The 21,334-nt window shown below is 46.0% G+C and overlaps 1 protein-coding gene across 48 annotated transcripts in view; it reads right to left on the bottom strand.

The window, feature by feature from the left end:
* Positions 1-21,334, bottom strand: part of Zfat (zinc finger and AT-hook domain containing) — a 346,969-nt gene that overhangs the window by 24,370 nt on the left and 301,265 nt on the right. For all 48 annotated transcript variants that reach the window (XR_015440115.1, XM_087183897.1, XM_087183866.1 and 45 more), the window contains 2 exons: positions 17,198-17,324; positions 14,631-14,761 (listed from right to left, as the gene is read on the bottom strand). Coding sequence is in view for 47 of the 48 variants with exons in the window: in XM_087183897.1 (XP_087040023.1) it covers positions 14,631-14,761; positions 17,198-17,324 (258 nt within the window). In the remaining variant the exon portion in view is untranslated. The remainder of the gene's footprint in view (positions 1-14,630; positions 14,762-17,197; positions 17,325-21,334) is intronic.

Below are 21,334 nucleotides of genomic sequence, written 5' to 3'. Positions count from 1 at the left end.
CTGCCTTTCTCCCTGCTTCCTGTCTCCCTCCCTCCCTCCCCTGGGGGGCCTCCCTCTCACCTTTGTTGCCTCCCTGTGTCACAATTCTCCTACATCCATGATGGAGGAAGCCCACAGACCTCAAAGGCAGAGCCCTCTACCCTCAACAGAAGTGTTGTGGAAAGTGGTGGGGGGGGGGTGGCGATACACAGGAATGTCTCACATAACCAACAATTGTGCATGACTTCCACATTTCCCACCAACCATAAGGATGAAAAATCAGTAACAACAGTAACAACAATGATATTTGTGATGTTCTGAATCTAGAGCCTCTCTGTTTCATATATAAACACAGTACTTTGTGTATAGAGCTTTTCTAGGAACACACCTCATGTCTACACCAAGAGAAGGTCATACATGATTCTGCTCAGGAAAACTAGCACACTGCTTGTGGTGCTTGGGTCAACCCCAGACTCCACTCATTCAGCCTTGCTGGTAGTTGATACACCCACTGTGGACTCTATGCTATCATTCTCACAAACTTAGCAGCTTAAAACAACACAGATTCACCATTATATAGTTCTGAGTTCAGAAGTCTGAAACAGGTATCACTGAGCTAAACTCAACACATCAGCAGGGCGCGTTCCTGCTGGAGCTTCTGGAAAGAGTGCCCTTTCCTGGCTTCTCCAGCTCTTAGGGGACACTTGTACTCCTGGGCAGTAGCCACCATCCTTCTTCAAAGCCAGCAGATACCAGCCTTTCTCACGTCATTATCTGCAGCTGACATTTCTCCCTGTAAGGACAGGGATCGCCTTGAGGTCACCTGTACAATCTGGGATAATCTCCCCATCTTAAATTCAGCCATTTAGCAGCCTTCGCTCCTCCCTGCCATGTGATATCTACACCAGCAGGTCTGGCATGGGATATGGATGTCTCTGGGGGCCAAAGAATGTAGGCATGGGTGAGGATTAACAAACTCAAATTCTTCACTTCTTCTTTGTGCTTACCCTTAGGACGTCTGAATGATGTCTTTGTCATGTATGTACAGACATCTATGATTATTCCACAGAGCAACAGAAGACATGGTGTTATAACACATTTATCCTTTGAGAGCCCAGGCCTGAGGGACAGCAGAGACCCTGTGAACTGCCCAGCCACCAGTCTCCTTACACAACCTGTCCTGCTCGTGTCCAGCCCCCCGGGGACAAGTCTGCTACACTGGGCTCCTGTCCACCTCACTCTCCTGGGAGCTGCCCCTCTGTTACCACCAGAAGGACTAATGCTTGGCTGCTTCCATACTTCACGATTAAAGAGGGTGAGGCTAATTATTTACTTCCAAATGGTCAACATCTTCTAAGGACCTTTTTACTTCACAATTTCCCTGACTCCACCATATGGGCAGACTTAGAGAGCTGAAGACAGAAACTTCACTATAACCAAACCACAAGATGAAAACAGAACAGGGCAGTCGATTCTTCCAGGTGACGTATCCCCCTGTATGTCCAGGCTCTGGAGGAGGAGCTTATTCTTTCTAGCAGTTAGGGTTTCTCTTGCTACTTGAATTACAACAAAGCTGCATCTTCCCAGCATCCTCAGCGAGGGAGGCAGCAGACCCATCTGATGAGATGCCGACGCAAGCACGTTTGCTTTCACAAACCTGGGTGAAGAGCGAATGTGTGTGCAACAGAAACAGGGAAATGATAAATACGATTCTGAAGTCAGTGAGGAACGCAAAGGCGTAAATAAATGTGGTTTGTAAAAAATTCATAAATTCCTAGTGCTAGAAATCTGTATGTAGATATAAGACAAAATGGGAGTATTATCTGCAGAAATTTGCAGAAATATCAGAAGATATGCACAGGCAGGAAGAAAGCATTGCAGACATCAAAGATTTAAAGCCCTTTAAAAAGGGAGACAATGCAAGGGAAGTGTGGAAGGCCGTAACTCGCCCGCGCCAGGCAAGGCATCTTTCACGGAGAGAGACTGCACACTGCCTCCCACCACCTCATTTTTCCTTTGCTCACAAGCAGACAACACACACTTTTTCTTTTCTGGAAACTCCCATGCACAGTCCAGAGTGGAGCTGTAATGGCTGCTTGGTGACATCGCTGCCGGCTCCTACAGCCCCTGCTGGAGCTGCCAGTGGCTGCGCCCCATCTGCTCAGCACCAGTGCAGGGTTCTGCTGCACAGAGAGGTGCCACCGAAGCACGGCCCATGCCCTGCCCCAACCAAGGGGAGCAGGAAGAGCCAGCTCTCTCTGCTGTTGAGAGATGAGTCTGTGAAAGAGCGAGGGGCTGGCAGAAAGGCCTCCTCCTGCTGCTGCACCACAGAAAATGGACAAGAAGGAATTCACAGAGGCCAAACTAGCTTGAAGCACCCAGCAGGCACACCTTGTGCAGCTCAGCACTGTCTAGTTTGGTCTGAATAATCACCTGACGGGAAAAGGTGTCATGTTTCCTGTGAACCGTGGTTAAGAGGGGAGAGTGGCATGGTTTCTCAGAGTGTGGGTGGGACCCATGCCAGCCTCAGCAGGAGTCTGTGCCCAGCCTCAGCCCAGCTGAGCCAGGCTTCCCATGCACTGGACCACCCTGTGCTCAGGGCACGCCCCTGCATACAAGGTGCACACTGAGTCTGGCTTACAGTAGGTGCTCAATAAATGCTAAATTGCAGTCCCTGTGTACTACAGGAGGTCTTCACTTTAAAACTGAACTGAAACAGACTGCAGCATGGTCCGTGAGGGGAAGGAGGAAGGCGGCAGCTTCTTAGCCTGAGCTTCTGCTGATACGAATTATGCAAGCTTTTCGCTGCTGACCTCCAGGCTCACATGCACTGATCTCCTATCCTATTTCACTTACGGTGAGGCATGCAGGCAGCACTCCTCGCCAGCCACTGCCCAGCACCTCACATGGGGGCCTCCTCCCACAGACTCCACCCCACTGGGAAGTCCCGCTGACGGCCTTCAGGAACTGGCATGTCCTCTCTTCTCTTCTCCCCCAAATCCCTCCCTGAGGTTTAGGCTTCCTTCCCTCTGTACCCTCCTCAGAGGTGGGTGCTCCCCATGATTTTCACACGGTCCCTCCAGGAACCATCCTGGCAGGTGGGGCCCTCCTCACTGACAATGCTTCTTCAGCCCCCAGGGCAGGTGCCGGATGAAAACTCAGGACGTGACTGCTCCCTGCCTTTCTGTGCCATTCCCAGACTGCCCTTCCCCCAGCCGGGCAGTCTGCCTCTTGTCCTCTGGGGGCCCTCAAGCCTCTGCACACCCCCAGCCCTGCTGAATAAGGAGAGGAGATGGAAGGTGCTGTGGGAGCTGAGCATGTTCCTCCCTGGATTACACAGAGCTGCAGCCTTGGCCCATGGTTGGAATGTTTACATTTATCATAACAAACACAGACGGGTTGAGTCACCTGTCATACTTAGGAAGGTAAGTTCATTCATAGTCCGAAGATCTGCAAAGAGGAAAAACTCCATCCCCTCTCACCGTAGGTCCTAGTATGGCTCTGACACCCACCCTGCTGTGAAGCCCCATGGGGACCGCACGGCCACTCACCCATGGAACATGCCCACTCTTCTTTGCACTCTGCTGACACAAGGGCTCTGCTCAACAGTGGCCCTCTCTCTTGGCCAGACCTCAGATCCCTGTGTTCTTCTTGCTCAGAACCATCCCTCTCCTTACAAGCAAAGCAACACGAAACAAAAGACAGGACAAGACTACTGTTCACTTTGGGCAATGTCCCTCAGCACTAACCATCCTCAATCTTAGCTCAGGTTGCTAATGCATGGCAGCTTAGACCGTGTGGCTTATAAATAACAGAAGTTTATTTCTCACAGTGCTGGAGGCCAGAAGTCTGGGATCGGGGTGCCACATAGTCAGGTCTGGTGAGGAGCCTCTTCCGGTGGCACACCCTGTCTTGCCCTTGCAGCCTCACGAGCAGGAATGTGAGCTCGCTCTCTGGTCTCCCTGATGCGGACACTAATCCCAGTCACAAAGATTCCATCCTCATGACCTAATCGCCTCCCAAAGCCTCACCTCCTAATGCTACCCTCACAATGGGGTTGGATTTCAACACAAATTTGGGAAGAGACACAAACATTCAGCCCACAGTGGTCTCCTCCATGGCCTTCTCTCTGTGAATTGCTGAAACGGACTCCATTGAGTAAGGAATGAGGTTATTCTGAGCCATGCCTGCATTAATTTATGTAACATGACTATGTGTTTGTCTAGCTGGACCAAGGGACAAGCTCCCCTAAGAAAGAGGTGGGTGCTACTTACCGGGACTCCTGATGCTGACTGAGCATGCCCACAGGCCACAGTTTCTGTTTGCTGGATGGAAGCAGACCAAAGTGGAAATGGTGTCTGCAGAATTCTACATGCACAGTAAGGGGTTAAGAAATTGCATTGTTTCTATTATGACAGGACCTAGGATTTTACTGAGGGCTTAGCATGTGCCAGGCACAGGGCCAACTGCTTCATTTCCCTATCCATACAAGAGCCCCACAGGGTGCAGTCTATTATTTTAACATTTTACAGAAGAGGAAACAGAAGTTCAAAGAGAAGCATCGCATCCAAGGCCATGTGTTACTAAGTGACAGATGTAAGGTTCGAGTCCAGGCAATCTGGCTCCCTTTGGCCACTTGCTACCCTACTCACTGTGCCAAGGGCTGCTCCACATGGCCTGGAATGGTGTCTGGGAGACGCCCCTTGTGCTGTCCACCTGGCAAGGCAGCCCCAGCCAGCCTAGGGCCACAACGAAGGTGGCCCAGCCCCACAGGTGGGATTCCTGACATGTGACCCCACAGTCATGGCTCTGAGCACTTATGCAGCCTCTAATATGTGCCAGGCCCTGAACCAAAGGCTGGAGAACACTGAGGTGCATGGGACCAGGTTTCTGCCCATGCTCATGGAGCTTCAATATGACAAAGAGAAAAACCAAACGATTATACCAAGATATGGTTTGTGACAAAGTCCTCAAGAACTGGGATGGGGGAGAGGGGAATGCTCCTGCCATCCTCCATTTTTACTGCTTCCCAGAGGGGAGGAGAGCTTCGGCCCCCTGCCCAGATCCCATCAGAGGATGTGGGATTCCGCTCTGACAGCCCCTGCTGGTCACAGATGGAGATCCTCCTCTAAGTGTCTGGAAGCAACTTCTTTTGGATCTTCCACTGCCCATGGTCAGCATGGGCAAGGTTGGTCTCCTCCCAGGGGACAGCCACCCTCTATCTGCTTCTCTCTCATGTCGGGGGAGGAGAGGGTGAAATTAAGGCTCCTCTGGCGTCTAAGCCCCTGCTCTAGGGGAAGCACAAAGCCCACACATCTGTAGGCTTTTCTTAGAAAAACCGGGTACTCCAGACAGGCCTGGTGTGAGCAAAGGGTATTATTTCTCATTGGACTGTTCAGTGGCTACATTCATTTTTTATTAGTGCCCAACAAATTAACACAAAGGTAGTGGCTTAAAACAATCCCATTCTTCTGCTTCTATTGCTCTAATGGCTGCTGCCAGATGGGGAAGATTTCTACTTTTAGGCTCATGGATTAGATGAGGGCTTGCTGGTTTAGCTTCCTATTTTAGGATCAACCGTGTCACTGTCAAGGCAGTCAGGGAGCAATAGCTTATCATATGCACAGGCTCTAGAAAACAGGACTCATATGGATCAGAGAAGTCAAAAAGAGAAAGCTTGCTCCTGACAAGAGGACAGCCATGCAGGGACCAGCTTCACATATTCCAGGCAGGGGCCACAGCCAGCACACATGCCTGAGGTGGGAATCAGCTTAGTACAACAGAGAAGTACAACAGGGAAGGCAGCCTGTGGGCTGGAGTGTGACAAGCAAGCAGAGGGGAGTGGGAGGGAGGCAGGAGGCTGTGTGTCCCGGCGGGCCTCACTGAGGTTCTGGGCTAAGTTATAGCCCTTCCCCTTACTGGAGGGCTCTAAGTGAGGGACGCTGTGCTCTGACTGCACTGTGAAATGATAGCACTGTCTTCCCTGGGAAAGCTGGATCTCGGGCAGGAGATTCGGTGTGTGGGGGCCAGAGAAAGGCAGACTCTGTAAACCAAGGCAGGAGACCGACCGTGGAGAACAGTCCTTCTCAAGCTCTGAAATTCATGAGGTGCTCAGTCTGACTTTCAAGCTCTGGGCAGACAGGCACTGCATTTCTGATAAGCTCGCCAGTGCCAATGCCAATGTTGCTGGCCTGGGGACCGCGTTTTATGCAGCAAGGACTCAGACGATGTGGCAGTCGTGGAGACAAAGGGACTATTTGAGGCATGTTGTAGAAGTGAAGCTCACAGAACATGCTGGCAGGTCAGATGTGGGGACTGAGAGAAACCAGGAAGTACAGTGACTGCTTGACCATCCCAGTGGGGAAGAGTTCCTTCTACAGGTGGAAAAAAGTAGGCAGAGAGGAAGAAGGAGGGGTGGCAAGGGGACAGTTCTAGCTTAGGGCAGATCCTCTGGCCAGGATGGAGGCTGCTGCCCCCGTGGGAAAGCAGACCAAAGGCCAGCCTGGAGCTGTACCATTTAAGGGCAAATCCAAAGCCAGCCTGCATCACATCCCATCGGGATGGGCCCACAGCTCTGGCTCCCTCCCACTGGGGCTGGTACAGCCTTGGCCCAGGCCCCAAACCCAAAAGAGACTGAATGATCTCAGCCAGCCAGGCCAACTTCCCAGGGTGAAGCTGCAGAGAGGCAGGAAGGAATCAAATCAAGCCCACCTGGCCTGTCTGAGGACATGGATCACGAGACAGGTGTCAAGCAAACAGTAATAAACTCAACAGCATGAAAACTCAAAGTGGGATTCTTTGAGTGACAGCACCAAAGCTGCAGCTTCCTAGGAAATAATAGTAGAAAAGGGAGGGTTTAAGCAAAGGAAGAGAGGAAAGCAGCAAAGTTCAATAGACTAGCATCCTCAGCTTAGCAAGAGATGGGTTATATGGAAAATAATAACAGAATAGAGAAAAGCCTTTATTCTCAGTGTTTTTCAGACCATTTCTCATATGGCCACAAATATATCATAGGACTTATTTCTACTTTAAAGATTTCATAAAGTAATAGAATTTTCAGTAACTATTATGGCATAAGAGGTCTCAGCAAATAACAAAAGAGCTTTGAAAGGGTATGCAATTTGGAACTTCAGCCATCTGAAATTATACCGGAAACAGAAATCCCTGAAAGAAATTTAAGACAAAAGAAAAGATTCAAGTGGCTAAGGGATAACTAAGGAAGGCCTACAAAGGACAAGAGGTGGCATTAAGTGACAAAGGAGAGTAACCCATTGCCAAGATCCTGAATGCCTTTTTTGTCTCTGCATCTACGTGCTGAAGGTCACCACTCAGCAATGGCAGAATACGTGTTCTCTAAGGAGTGTGAAGCGTGAGCACACTAGGAGGCTACCTGCACCTATCATTGGCATCGTGATATAATTAAAGTTGGCAGAGTCCCAGCATCAAATCAATTGTGCTGCAAAGTTCTTAGGCAGGAGCCAGTGCTCATCAGCCAACCAACCTGTGCAGCTGAAAAGTAGTTATCACAGTAAGGGACACGATGCGGGGGGGGGGGGGGTCATCAGTGAGACCTTGGTATTTTACAAAGATTCAGGGAGCTAGGAATTGGACAATAAAAGTTACACCTGGAAGTGGACGTCTAACGTCAGATCACTGAAAGGCTTAGAAAGTAGCATGGATACGGTTCCTGTGACAGGAAATGGACCCGACTGTCCAAAAAGGACATACAGCATCCCTTTTCATGGCTCTCCAAAGGCATCTGACTCCATCACCCCTGGAACTATTCTACTGAGTCAGTAGGAGGTGGGTGGGTGTGACATCCCACCACACAGTGAGGGCCAACGGAAATATAAGGAATCATGGCACACAGAAACTACAGTTACAAGCAACTCTTTTACAACCATATATAATATAATACTCAATGATAATTCATTTTTTCCTAGTCTTTTGGAAAGGGCTTTCTGGGGTCCCTGTGGCTGTGCTGGCATCAATGTGACTCTCTCAAAGACCCACAGGACAGAGGAAGTTCGTCAACTTTGAGCCAAAATACTAACTGTGATAGAAATACAGATCTATTAACACACACGTGCGTTCCTGAGCTGGTGAGCGGCCACAGAAGCTGTGAACCAAGATCATCCCCAGGACTGGAGAATTTCACCCTTGCAGAAAGTAAAAACCTTCCAGTGACAGAGACCTTCACATGCGCACGTGCGTGTGTGTGTGTGTGTGTGTGTGTGTGTGTGTGATGTGGGTCAACTAGAGTGGCCACAGGGTGCCCGGAAATTTGTTTGCATATCAGCGTAGGTGTGGCTGAGGGCAGGGTGAGATTAACACTGCAGAGGCAGACTGAGTTACAGCAGGCTTCCCCCTCTCGGAGGTGGGCATCAGTCAGAGGGCCTAACAATAAGCAGGCCACCCTTCTGCTACACTTTGCATTGGTCAGCAGGGTGGTGCCACTGGGAGATCGTGGGACCTACAGGAGGTAGAGTGAAGAGGGAGGGAGGTCCTTGAGTCATCAGAGGCGTCAACGGCGACCATGGGACTGTGGTCTCTCACCCCCTCTGGCTCAGGACGTAACCACCTGCTTCTGTACACACTTCCACTATTAGTTACTACTGTCAACCACCCTCTCCGGAGACTAAACAAGCTGGTTCGTCCACTCTTGGCCTCTGAACCTCCAGAACGGTGAACTAAGTAAGGCTGTGTCACAAGTAGCCTGTTAGGTATTTCATGATAATGATGGAAAGCTAACACTTTCTTCCAAATAAGAGAGAATTCCTTCTGCTTAATGGCCTTTGAGCTGGAGCACTGCATTGTTTCTTCCTGCCTTTGCTCCCAAGCTGAAATACAGGCTCTTCTTAGTCTCAAGCCTGCTGGCACTCAAACTAGAACGACAGCACTGGTTCTTCTGGACCTCCCGCTTGCCAGCTGCACACCCTGAGATGCATCAGCCTCTATGATTCCTTATTTTATACACACGCACACCCTGTTGGCTCTCACTAATGCAAAATGCTTTCTCATATGGTCTCCACAAAGTGGTAGTGGTAAAGGATCACAGCAAGGAGGGTGGACAAAGTGCACGCCAGTGATGGCCTCCAGCCAGCCAAACTGCCAGACCGTATAAAGGGACGGTCCTGATTAGCTCATGTGGCAACTGAACTGAAGCGTTCTTCTGTTTTATAAAGGCAACACAATGAATGAATGATCCACATCACTCACTTCACCTGCAGCTCAGCAATCGTCTCCCTCCATGCCAGGGGTCACTGACATCTCATAAGGCACCCAGAACCCTTTTCTGCCATTTAGAGGTGAAACTGCCACACTAAAAAGCAACACAGCGCCAGTGATTTAGCTCAGTGGCATGGCGGCACCTGCCTCCCTCATAAGCACAAGGTCCTGAGTTCGCTCCCTGGTACCAAAAAAACAAAACAGAAAATTTTAAAACTCCCTGGATTATCAGAAAGGCCACCTGGCCAGGGATTTAGCTCAGTGGCATCACGCCTGCCTCACAAGTACAAGGTCCTGAGTTCGATCCCCCGTACCACTAAAAACAAAACAAAAACAGAAAGGCCACCAGCTAAGTCACCTGAGCCTTAGCAGGAAGATGTCCCAGAGCATCTGCTGCCTGGTGGCCCAGAGACCGAGGCCAAGATGAATGTCAGTGGCTCCTGGAGAGGCCCAACTGTCCTGCTGCATGACAGCAGGAGGAATGCTCAGGGCAGATCACCTCTCTGGGCTCTGTAACAGAAGAACCCTAAAAGTGTGATTTGTTAAAAACACCAACACGACTTCAAGAAGGCAGCATTGGTCAGGAAGCCATAGCAAAGGACACCCTGCTCTGAGATGTAACACAAGGCCTCAGGCTGTTTGGACTTAGAGCAGGCTGAGAGGAGAGCCGAGGCTGAGGAGCTTCCAGACTTGGGATTTGAGCCTATGGTTGCAACAGGGCAGATCTTTTCCAATAAGTGGGATGTTTTCCTCCCTCTCTCCTGCCTCTGGTCACCCAGCCCCACATCCGCCAGGAGTTCTCCCCTACCCAACTCCACAACCTGAAGGCTCAATTCAGGCACCAGGGCGCCCATGAAGCCCTCCTTCCCAGCACCTGCACCCACCTCAGGCTCCCCCTGGGCAACCCCCTGATCTCTCCACAGTGCTCCTGGGACACTGGGTCCCCTCTGCTGAAGCAATCATAACCCTCTATTGAAACCACTTGTTTAAGGTCTGCATTTTACTCTTTTCCATGGCACTTTTCACCTCCAACACACTGATAATTTACTTATTTATTAAGTGCACTGGATTAGCTATCTTTTTAATCACCCATAAGCTCTCTGGCCAGATCGCTCATCTTATTTGCTCGCTGAAATGTCCCAAGTGCCAAGCACAGCATTTGGCTGGTAGGAGTAGCTCACATAGTACTAGTTGAATGAAAGGATAAACAATTTCAATTTTCCTTTCTAGACTGTTTGCCTCTTGAAAGCAGAAACTGTCTTAACTCAGTAGCCCTGTATGGGAAAAAAATAACCCCTCCCATAAGATGGCCCCATCCTAATCCCTAAGGCCTTCGAATATGTTACCTGCCATGACTCTGCAGAAACTCTGCAATGTGGCTGCATTAAGGATCTTGTGGTGGGGGATTATTTGGGTAAATAATCTGAACTATCCAGGTAGGTCCAAGGTAATGAAAAGCATGCTAAAAAGGAGGAGGCGGAAGGTCAGAGTCAGAGCAGTCAATCTGAACATGAAAGCAGAGGCCAGATGATGGATATGAGAACTCAAACCACCCCAGTGGGCTTTGAGGAAGCAGGAAGGGAACCACAAGTGAAGGAATGTGTTTAGGCACTAGATAGCAGAAAAGGCAAAGAAGGAATCTTTTCCAGAGGGATGTAGTTCTGTTCACACCTCAAATTTAACACAAGGAAACCCATTTCAGACTTTCCAGAATTGGAAGTAATGCATTTTGCTGCTTAAGCCACCAACTGTGTGGTCATTTGTGACTGCAGCAACAGGAACTCCATGCAGGAAGTAAATACTGTGGCTGTGCCATCGGTGCCCACTCAGTGAGTAAGTCAACAAAGTGTTAGTCTAAAGCAAGATGTAATCCACAAGGACAGCAAAAAGTAATGTCAGACATGAGCAGATGGTGATAACTGCTGATGTTATTCTCAAGTTGTTCTTTTAACTAGCTGTGACTCACTCATGATAGTATTTCCTATAACGATAGATCTACATCCAACTTAGGCAGTTTTATTAATCAAATATGTAAATTTGTTCCACATAAAACCTCATGGAGGAAAAGAAAGCAAAAGAAAGACCAATTTACAGAATGAAAATCATTTGGTCTTAACATGGCACACTTAGTCACATTCATGGTTCTCCCCTATGTCTTGCTGCTGGCTGAGGAAGGTGGTGGGCCAGGATTCTTCGTTCTCAATATTTCTAAGTGCTGACCCCATACACCTATTTTTAATGCTGATATTTGAGAAAGGAGAAGTGCTGGGAATTCCTGAGGACACATTTTTGTGTTCCATGGAGAACTTAGATGGGTTAAAAAGCAAGGCGAAAACAGAAATAAACAGCTTTTTATCAGCTCTTTGTTTCCCAAACACTGTCCACCTATCCACAGGCCTACCATTATTTTCATCCCAGAAACTGAAAACCTGAAGACTTAGGGTTAATTACTTTTAATTGTCAGTGATAGATTTTTGACATGAGAGACTCTTTTCAATTAACATTAGTGAATCAGGGAAAAAGATAAAATGATATACAGAGCATACAACTGCTTGTATGGAAAATAAATCCTAACATTTTTAACACCAAGAACCAACTCACGTACAACTTAGAATTTTTTTTTGGGGGGGGGTCCAGTGGAAGATGTTACAAGACAGGAAATTTTGAAAAGATCTCAAAATATGCTATCCCAATAGTAATAATAATTTTAAACATTTATTCTGTAATATTACATCATGAGCTTTACAATGAGGTTTGCTTTTTTCTCTGTAGCATTAATTTATAGAATATAATCAGATAATTAAAACATGAAATCTACAATGTAGTCAGGTCTACTTTATAAGCATTGATGGAGCAGCTATTCAAAGTGTCTGCTATATCTTTACTTGGAGCAAGAGGAAGTCCCCAGCATCAAGGCTACACACCCCACACACTGAAGGGAGAAGACTGTCACTTTCTGGCAGGTATGCTAGGGCTCACATTTCAGTGGTTCATGACTGTAAAGTCCTAAACCAGAGTTACCAAAAAGAAAAATGGAAATCAATCAACTATATCAAAATCAACTACAACAAAATCAACTATATTTCAATTTAAGTGATGAGGGGCTGGGGAGTTAGCTCAGTGGCGGCAAGTGCAAGGTCCTGAGTTTGATCCCTGGTACCAAAAATACAAAAACAGAACAAAACAAAACAAAACAATTTCAGTGGTGGGACAAATGAAATCAGAGGGCATTCTTTCACCTGATAGAGCCTGAAGCATCTCAATTTCTTTGCTACAGGAGTGGGTGATACAAGTGTAGGAGCTGAATGTCTATGCATTTCACCTGTCCATCTTCCTATCTACCATGGACCAATGGCCAGAAAACCCAGAGCTGATCTAGGGCTGTGCCAGGCTAACAAGATAATGACTAGGACTCACAACTTCTTGGGGAACATTTCTGATGCAGCTCCTCACAACTGTGCTCGACAGCACCACACTTAGCCCTGTGTTTTCATTAAGAAAGAAGATTCTTGCAAGGGTGCCAGTATTTCTGCCTCCTGCAAACACACTTGCCTTGTTTACAATGGTTGTATGGGATACTTATCTGCCTCATTCCCTGTTGTACCATCAGTCTAATGCCTGGAAGTATATCTAAGTCTGCAACCTCATGTATCACTGCACTGCCTACGATGCTCAATAAATCATGTCCCCAGTAGCAGCAAATCAATCCTGCTCTGAGGAAGAAGATAGAAATCACAATCAGTAGCAATTTCCTGCACCCTCAAAATGATTTAGCAAGTAGGAAACACCCAACTTCCTCCTGATACTGTCCTAATTAGGCCTTTCCTGAAGTACCAGGTCTAGCTTTGGACTCCATGTGTCAAGATGCAAGTGAGAAGTTCCAGAAGGGATTTACAAAACAGTCTGAAGATTGGAAGCTAGTAAATATCAAGACAAGGTAAAATCTGTTTAGCTTGGAAGTATATGGTTTATTCTCAACCTCCACAGAATACCAGGTCACAGCAGGCTGAAACACCTACCTGCGTACTGTCCAACTTCTGTCCAAGACCTTGAGAGAAACCACACTGTGGAGGAGGGTGTGTAGAACACATAATCCAAATATTTCTCTATATCCACCGAGTTTTGACAACAGATCAGAAAATCCAGAGTTCAGCCAGAATGTTCCAGTCACCCCACAGACTTACCTGGGCTACATTTTACACTCTGAGTTGTGCCTTAGGCCACTTAGGGGGAAGTTATGATGAAAGCAATGGGACATCCACTCCTGACCCATCAAAGGCAGGCCACTGGGAACACATTGCTTGAGAGTTCACACTTGAGAGCTGTGTTTGATGTTAAGGCCAAGCTTACCCATTCCCTAAGGGAACTGCTTCCCACTTCCTTCTTGTTTTCAGTTACACAAGGCAGTATCAGCCCACAGTCCTCAACCCCACACCCCTTTCTTGTTCCACTTTTCTCCTCCGTGCTTACTTGTTCACCATCTGACAACCTTTACATCGTACTGTTTTGTTCATGTTTTACCCTTTCCCCAGCAGAGTGACCACCATGAATGCAGCATTGGTTCCCTCCAGGAACCCAGCAACCTAACCCTGCTAGACAACAGTAGGTACTATACTCAATAAACACCTGGTGAATGAGTCACTGTAAACACAGATAACTGTGCAAAACTCGGGCCTTCACTGCAACTTTCTTCATGAACTTGGACTTTGATTCTAAATTATATATCTCCCTGGCTTTGATGTGTTTTCGGCTTTTGTTTTCTGTGTTTAAAGTACCTGTGTAGACCAGCTGAAATCTTTCATAAAGTGAAGTGTGAGACAGTAGATGGAGAGACGGGTATAAACAGATAGAAAAGATGCTCTAACTATCAAACATGCTGTACTCTAACAGATGGTAAAGCCCTTGTTGAGGACAGAATACGAAATGAGCCAAACAGGGCAACTATTCATTTAGTGCAGTGACCTTTCTTTAAAACTGATCATTTTCCTCCTATCCTGAAGAGGTGATATCTATTCAGGAAGTCCATGGGGAAATACTCCTGAACTCTCTGTCTATCCCCAGGTTCTGCTAGTCTTTTTGTTTGGTGGGGTCTCAGGAAAAAAGGGCTGCTTTTCACCACAGATGTGCCCAACTGAGTCCACATCATGTCCTTTTCATTCTGAGATTCTTCGAAAGGAGATGAATGAAAAGTTTCCAGAGTGTTTGTTAAATATACTATACCTCTTTCCCCAAACACATCCCTACGGATGTGCTACCAAAAGTGCTACCAAAAGTGCAATTCCATAATAATCTAAGGTGGAAGAAAATGCAGGAGACTAGACCAATTTCATCGCAAATTTGCTATAGGCAAAGTCCTGGAAACATAAGGGGGGGGGGTGGACAGTGGCAAGAGGGGACAATATGTTGGAACAGAGGGATCTTACCTGCTTTACCACAGTCACTGTCCCAGGTGCCATGGCAACTACTGAGGCTACAGCAGTGGCATCGTGAGTCTCAGTACCCAGCTCGATGATCTGCTGTAGTATGTTCACAGCCGTGGGGTCAAGGCGGTCGCCTTAGGAGGAAGAGGCAAACAGGAGACCATCAAGGCCACTGAGCTGTGGAGCATCCCATGCAAAACCAGCCTGGCTTCCCTTGGGTGATGCCTTTCCCGGAGGACACATGGGTTCTCAGTAATCACTCACTCAGACAAGAGAAACAATTAGTATGTTACTTTACGGCTTAACAAGTGTTTTCTTTGAGAACCTCTCAAAACCCCAAGCATCTTGTAAGGAGATGGCACTGTGATATTATCCCCACTTCACTGACTTGTCAGTTGGGCACAAAAAAGCAAAAAGACTTGCCTCAGGCCACTGAGCCAATTATGTCACAAAGCCAGAATTTAAGCCCAGATGTTCTGAGTCTTAGCTTTGCAGACACAAGACTGTCCCTCACTACTGAGGGTACCAACTGACATGGTCACATGCAGAGCCGATTTCTCTTGAGTACATGGGAGGTGACCACAGAAAGTGTGCCAAGTAAACTGCATAGGAGACGCGCAAAACATCCAAAGATGTCTCAACCAGGGAGCTTGCAAACTCCACACCAGTTTAAGCTTGAGCTTCTGTTTTAATTAAAGGTAAATGCAGGTTAATTTGCTTATTTTTTGAATTTGTATTTTCTTTATGATTTTGTATTATATTACAGTATTGTAATCATTTTTATATATTTTTGGGTTGTGGAATGAATCATCTGAGTTTCCATTATTTCTTATGGGGCAATTCACTTTGATATACAAGTGCTTTGGACTATAAGCATGTTTCTAGAATGAATTATGCTCACAAATTTGCCTTGCAGCCAGGCAATCCCAGCATCAAAAGACTAAAATATTTACCTGTAAAATACACTGAGGTTAGGTGTCAATTTTTCATCCAGTCACTCCCTCAATGACCACTTACCAAGCCCTAAGGAACTATGTTTCCCACAGGCAAGACCTAACGCAATCCCCCGTATCAGTTCCTTCCTGGGATCACAGGCTCTTGGGACACACCTGTGAGCAAATCATTACATCACCTGTAGCCCAGTAGATTCTGTATCAGCAGGACAGTTGGGCAGAAGTGTAGGAAAGTGAAGTGGGTCCCCAGTAGGTGACACACAATCTGAGTGTTGGAGGTGGGGTAAGATGGGTAGAGAAAATGATGTGGGGAGGAAGGGGCCAAACCCTCACTCCAGACACCACTGGAGAACCCAGGTGAGGAATGCAGCCAGTGCTGAGAACCACAGCCCAGGGACGGGAAGCAAGAGGCAGGGCAGCTCAGGCAGCTTGGAGCCAGAGCAGGAGGGCCTGGCCTGCTGAGCTGCATGCAAAGTTTGACATGTATTTTAGAAGCCATGTGTGTACATGGGTATGTGTGCATGTGCATGTGCTATGTTTATAGGAGATGAAGACAGACAGGCTGTGTTTTACAGGTCTTGAGCAATCACTGAACACAGAGGAAGGAAACACACATTGAAGCAGGGTCTTAGTCTAGGGGCTAGTCTTAACAGCCCAGGCCACTCCTTAGCTCTGTCTCTGAATTCCGTCCAGCCCTGCCCATTAATCTCCCTAAACTGACTGGTCTGTAGGAGCTGGGGTGCAGCTTTCTTACAGCCAAGCATGGGGGATTTAAGAATTGGGTGGAAACGGTGTTTTCCTCACTCCTATATCCTACGGCATTTGATGAGTCAAAGATGCTCTTAATCTCACTTGCTTAATCTCTCCCCCAAATATATATGGAGCTGCGGAATGTAACATTAACTTGCATTCACAGAGCATCAGAAAAAGCTGTTTCTAAGAACAATGCCCAACTGCCTGCCACTAGACTAGCACAGAGTTTGGTTTTGAATTTATCTGAAACTTCAGAATCATCACATTTGATATAAAAATCCTGGCAGGGCCTTTTGGGGAGACTGTAGGGCGGGGATCAGTAGCCCTGCATTCCAAATGCTCTTCAAGGGGACTCTGCACACCACACCTTCAGCTACTTCTGCCACCCACGGATACTGCCTGCCTGGACCTCGGACCCTGGGATGGATGACCGTAAGGAAGCATGCAACAGGGACCATGCCTGAGAAATCTGGAGAGCCAGGCTCCAGGACAGCCCCAACACCACGAGTGGGCATGGGTGTCTGTCCCCCCACCAGCCACCACTAGCAATCCAAGTCACCTGCATAGCTGTGAAGTGTGAACAGTGAGATCCACTCCTCTCTCAGGCTGATCTGGAATGAAGTGTGTTATGATGTGGGAAAATCTTACAGCCCTGTCACGAGGCACACCTGCTGCAGGCACTGTATTCAGGACCATTTCCAGAGACAGAGATCCTGGTACCTGACAACAGGACTGCTTCTCACACTTCGAAGGCTAGGTTAGGGCTTTGATGTGGGCCGAGTGGCAAACATCACTCATTCACATGTTCATTTACTCAGCATGTAAAAGCCAGCTCTGAGATGTCAAAGACAGGAGTGTCCTCACCGCTCTCAGAGGTGTATCTCAGGTCCTGGAGTGCGGCCACAGCTGCCTGTGTCCCCTGAACGTCTTCTTCAGCCTCTGTGATGTGCAGATACTGAGTGGATCGCTCCTCGGGCATTTCTGCTGCTGGCTAAACACAACCACATTACGTAAGTGGCCGTCTAAAAGGTCAACCATTACCCAGAAGTTCCAGGATAATGTATGGAGACAAACACACAGAAGAAAGGAACCATTTATAGTCCCTCATTTACCTGCCACCTCCTCCCAAGAAATCAGCTGCTCCAATAAATATACTACCCAAAGAAACCATTTGTTTGCAAGAACCAAAACTTTGTAAAACCAGCTTTAGTGATACCCATGCTTGCAGCAGGGAGCAGGGTATACTGTTCATAATCAGAGATTTGTAAGTTCAGATATTCTCAAACATGCACTTCTAAAGGCTCCTCTGCCTCCTCCCACTGCTACCAACACTGCCTCTTACACTGGGGCCTTGTGCCATGTGGCTAATAGAGGCCATGGAGCAGCTGATGGGAGAAAGGCAAGGAAAGAGAGAGGATAGGTATTATATAGCATGTAAAAGCACAGGTCCTGCAACATGGTAAGAGTCCAGTAAATCGCAGCCATTCATGCCGTTCTTATTTTTATATGAAGGATACAATAAACAAAAATGATTGCAAGAAATGTATTTGGTAACTATCAGACTGGTGAGTGTAGAAGTTGAAGCGACATTCATAGGTTCCCGGTATCTAGAGAAGGTGTGGGTCAGAATTTTCACAGAATTAGATATCAATAATGATCTCTTTCTTTTAGGGCTGGGAAATACAAGCAAAACATGAGTATCATCAATAAAGAAGAAAAAGGACTTTGAAGTTTTTATGAACCAAAGTTATAAACTATAAGCACTCATCAGTAGCTGACACCGAGGTTCACAGTAGCATGTAATTGTCCTTTTACAGCTAACTGAGCAATTTCATTTAGATGTTTCCTGCTTGACATATAGTAGACACTCAATAAATATTTGATAAATGCAGAAATTAACAAAAAGAAGAGGTGGCATTTCCACTTTTAAGTACCACGAGTAACATTATTAGCCAGCACTGGACCCAAGCTATGTGTTTGCCCGCAAAAGGACAGGACATAGCCCAAATATCACAGCTCCTCTCATTCTGGGGAAACTTTGTGATAGGTACTCTCAGGAAGGACAGCACTCTGTGCAAGGCATTCCCAGGAACCAGGTGACAGCCCGAACTCCTACCCCCTGAACTATCTGTGCCACTGTGACAAACACTTTTACCAAGTAGATCTCACCTACAGCTCTTTCTTCCGCCTTAGAGTATCTGGCAAAAACACTATTTTCCACTGTTACCTTTCTTCCCATCATTTTCAGGGTGAGCACATCACTCATCTGTGACACAAGTTGATTCATTTGTCACATATACTCCCCCCGCTCCACCCCGGTAGTACAAAGGATTGAACCCAGGTCCTTCCTACTAAGACACATCCACCACCCTTTTTATTTTATTTTTTAAATTCTGAGACAGGATCTCATTAGCTCACTAAATTGTGCAGGCAGGCTCAGCTTGAACTTGCCACCCTCCTGCCTCAGTCTCTTGGAGTGCTAGGCTTACAGGTGTGAGCCAAACACCCGCCAGGATGACTCTGTAAAAAAAAAAAAAAATAGTAGCAAAACTGCCTCAACATTGATCGGGGCACTTTCTCATGTAACAGTGCCCCCTGGGGACACCCCATGGAACCCGCCAGGGGCACCCCTCTTCCATCTCACGGCTGCATGGCTCTCAGTCTCTGGCTCAAGGACACTGGGTTGTTCACAGCCATGTGCTCCAACATACAGCTTTTCACAGACCCTTCTCACTTTGACAGTGTAACTCTGATGTAGTTTACTACCAGGAGGATAGTCTGGTTAACAGACACAGGAACATATGTAATTTTGTTACATACGGCTATCCCCTTCCCAGGGGTGGGTGCAGCATATTTCTTCACAGCTTCTCTAGCAGGGATGATGTTAAACTTTTGGATTCCTATCAATCTAACAAGTGAGAAATTCTATCTCAGTCTAGTTTTAATTAATACTTCATTTATTATGTGTGGAGCTGATCATGTTCTCAGATTTTCAAGGTCATTTGCATTTTTTCCAGGAATTTTTCTTATTTCTTGCCCATTTTTCTATTGGGTTGTTGATTTTTTTTTAATCAGTGTATATGGAAGACAAGAAAATGATATTCTTTTTCTATGATATTACTGAAAATTTTTAAATATTTTATCTTTTTGTTTATGAGTTCTTTTCTAGAAGGCATTTTAGTATTTTATGCAGTTAATTTTTTTTCAGTTTTTCTATTGTTGAATCTACATTTTGAAAATTAAGAAAGTTCTTCACATTCATTTCATAGGTGAATTCACTCATGATTTCATCTACCATTTGTAAAACATCATTATTTTTTCATTTAAGTCTCTGATCATTTTGAAATTTGTCTTAAGTTCTGGGAAGCAGACTCAACTTTACCTTTTTCTTTGTGGCTATTAAGCTACTCTACATGGCTCACTAAAAATGCCCATGTTTCTCCTACCAATATGAACTATCATCTTTAATCATGCTAAATGTCCACATATCATTGGGCTTTCTTTGAATTTTCTCTTCTGTTTCAATAGACCTCTTCATGCACAAATACTACAATGTCCTAGTTATAGAGGATTCAGAACATGTTTTGATATCTGCTAGCATTCTCCTACCAGTTTTCCGAGGTGTTTCTAAGTAGTCCTAATTATTCTTCCAAATTAACTTCAGAAATCAAGTTGATTAGCTCCAGAAAAAAAATCTAATGATATTTTCATTATATTGATACATCATCTTATGAATTACTTCCAGGAGTATTAACATCTTTATGTTATTCTTGATGGATGCCTGTTCATTTGTTCAACTCCATGTTTATGTCTCTAAGGAGTGTTTTATGGCTTTCCCTGTTTATATCTTGTGAGAGCTATGCCTCGATTTCTATTTTTCTGTTTCCTATAATAAACAGTGTCTTTGCTTCCCTTCTGTCTACCTGACTTTGTATATGTACATATGTGTGTACACAAGCACATAAACACGTATATGCACATACCTATATATACACAGAGGTATGTGTATACATGTGTGAATATATGCTATTAATTACTGTCATTGATCTTTAAATTTGCTGCTTATTGTCTGTAGTAGTTTTTCATTCATTTTTTCATATTTCTCAAAAATATAATCCCATCACATGCAAACAGAAATATTTTGGTGTTCTGGCTGTATTAGCTTTGCCCCTTCTAACCACACTGGCTGATGGTCCCCTTAGAGTGTTAATGACTAGTAGGGTTGCTCGGCATTCTTGTCTTGTTTCTGACTTCAGGGGAAACCCTCCAGTAGTGTTTCTCAATGAAGTAAGCAACTTGCTTTTGGGCTGAGACACATATATTTTTATCATCTTTAGGATGCATTCATCAAGTTCTTACTTTATCATCTGTTTTTAATCAGTGAATGTTGAATTTTGTCAAATGCCTTTTCTACACCTATGAAAATGATCATTTTTCTCCCTAGTTCTATTATCATGATGGATTATTTTAACATGTTCCCTCCCACTGAACCACTCTTCTTTGTCATTCCAGAGTCCGACATTGTCATGATGTTTTATCACTTTCATGTGTTGTGGATTTTGTTTCAAAGCCCTTACTCCTAATCAGTGAATGCTTTATGAAGTCCTCATATCAACTGGGGCTGATACTGACTGCCACAGAACAATGAACACTGGCAATGTCTGGTGTTTATCTTAATGGTGGCCAGGGGAATGGGGGTGATAGTACTGGTATCAAGTGGAAAGTAGCCAGAAATGCAGCCAAACATCCTATGTGGCACAGTATAGCCCTCCATACCACAGAATTATCCAGATCCAAATGTAAATAGTGCTGAGTGAGAAGCTATGTCTTAAGAAACTGCCATTAGCTCATGGTATTTGAAAAGAGCAATGACTGCTGGTTCTAACTGGTTCCAACTACTTCAGAGAAAGCAAAGATGGCAAGTAGGAGCACAGGCCTTCAATAGAGGCAGGGTAGGGACTGGAATCAGTAAATGAGGCCCTTCCCAATTTTCACAGTGAA

The sequence above is a fragment of the Heterocephalus glaber genome, unplaced genomic scaffold (assembly GCF_053883595.1).
Source record: "Heterocephalus glaber isolate CG9 unplaced genomic scaffold, H.glaber_assembly_v1.0 deba00000281, whole genome shotgun sequence".
Classification (NCBI taxonomy): domain Eukaryota; kingdom Metazoa; phylum Chordata; class Mammalia; order Rodentia; family Bathyergidae; genus Heterocephalus; species Heterocephalus glaber.
This window is presented reverse-complemented; position numbering and strand designations above follow the sequence as displayed.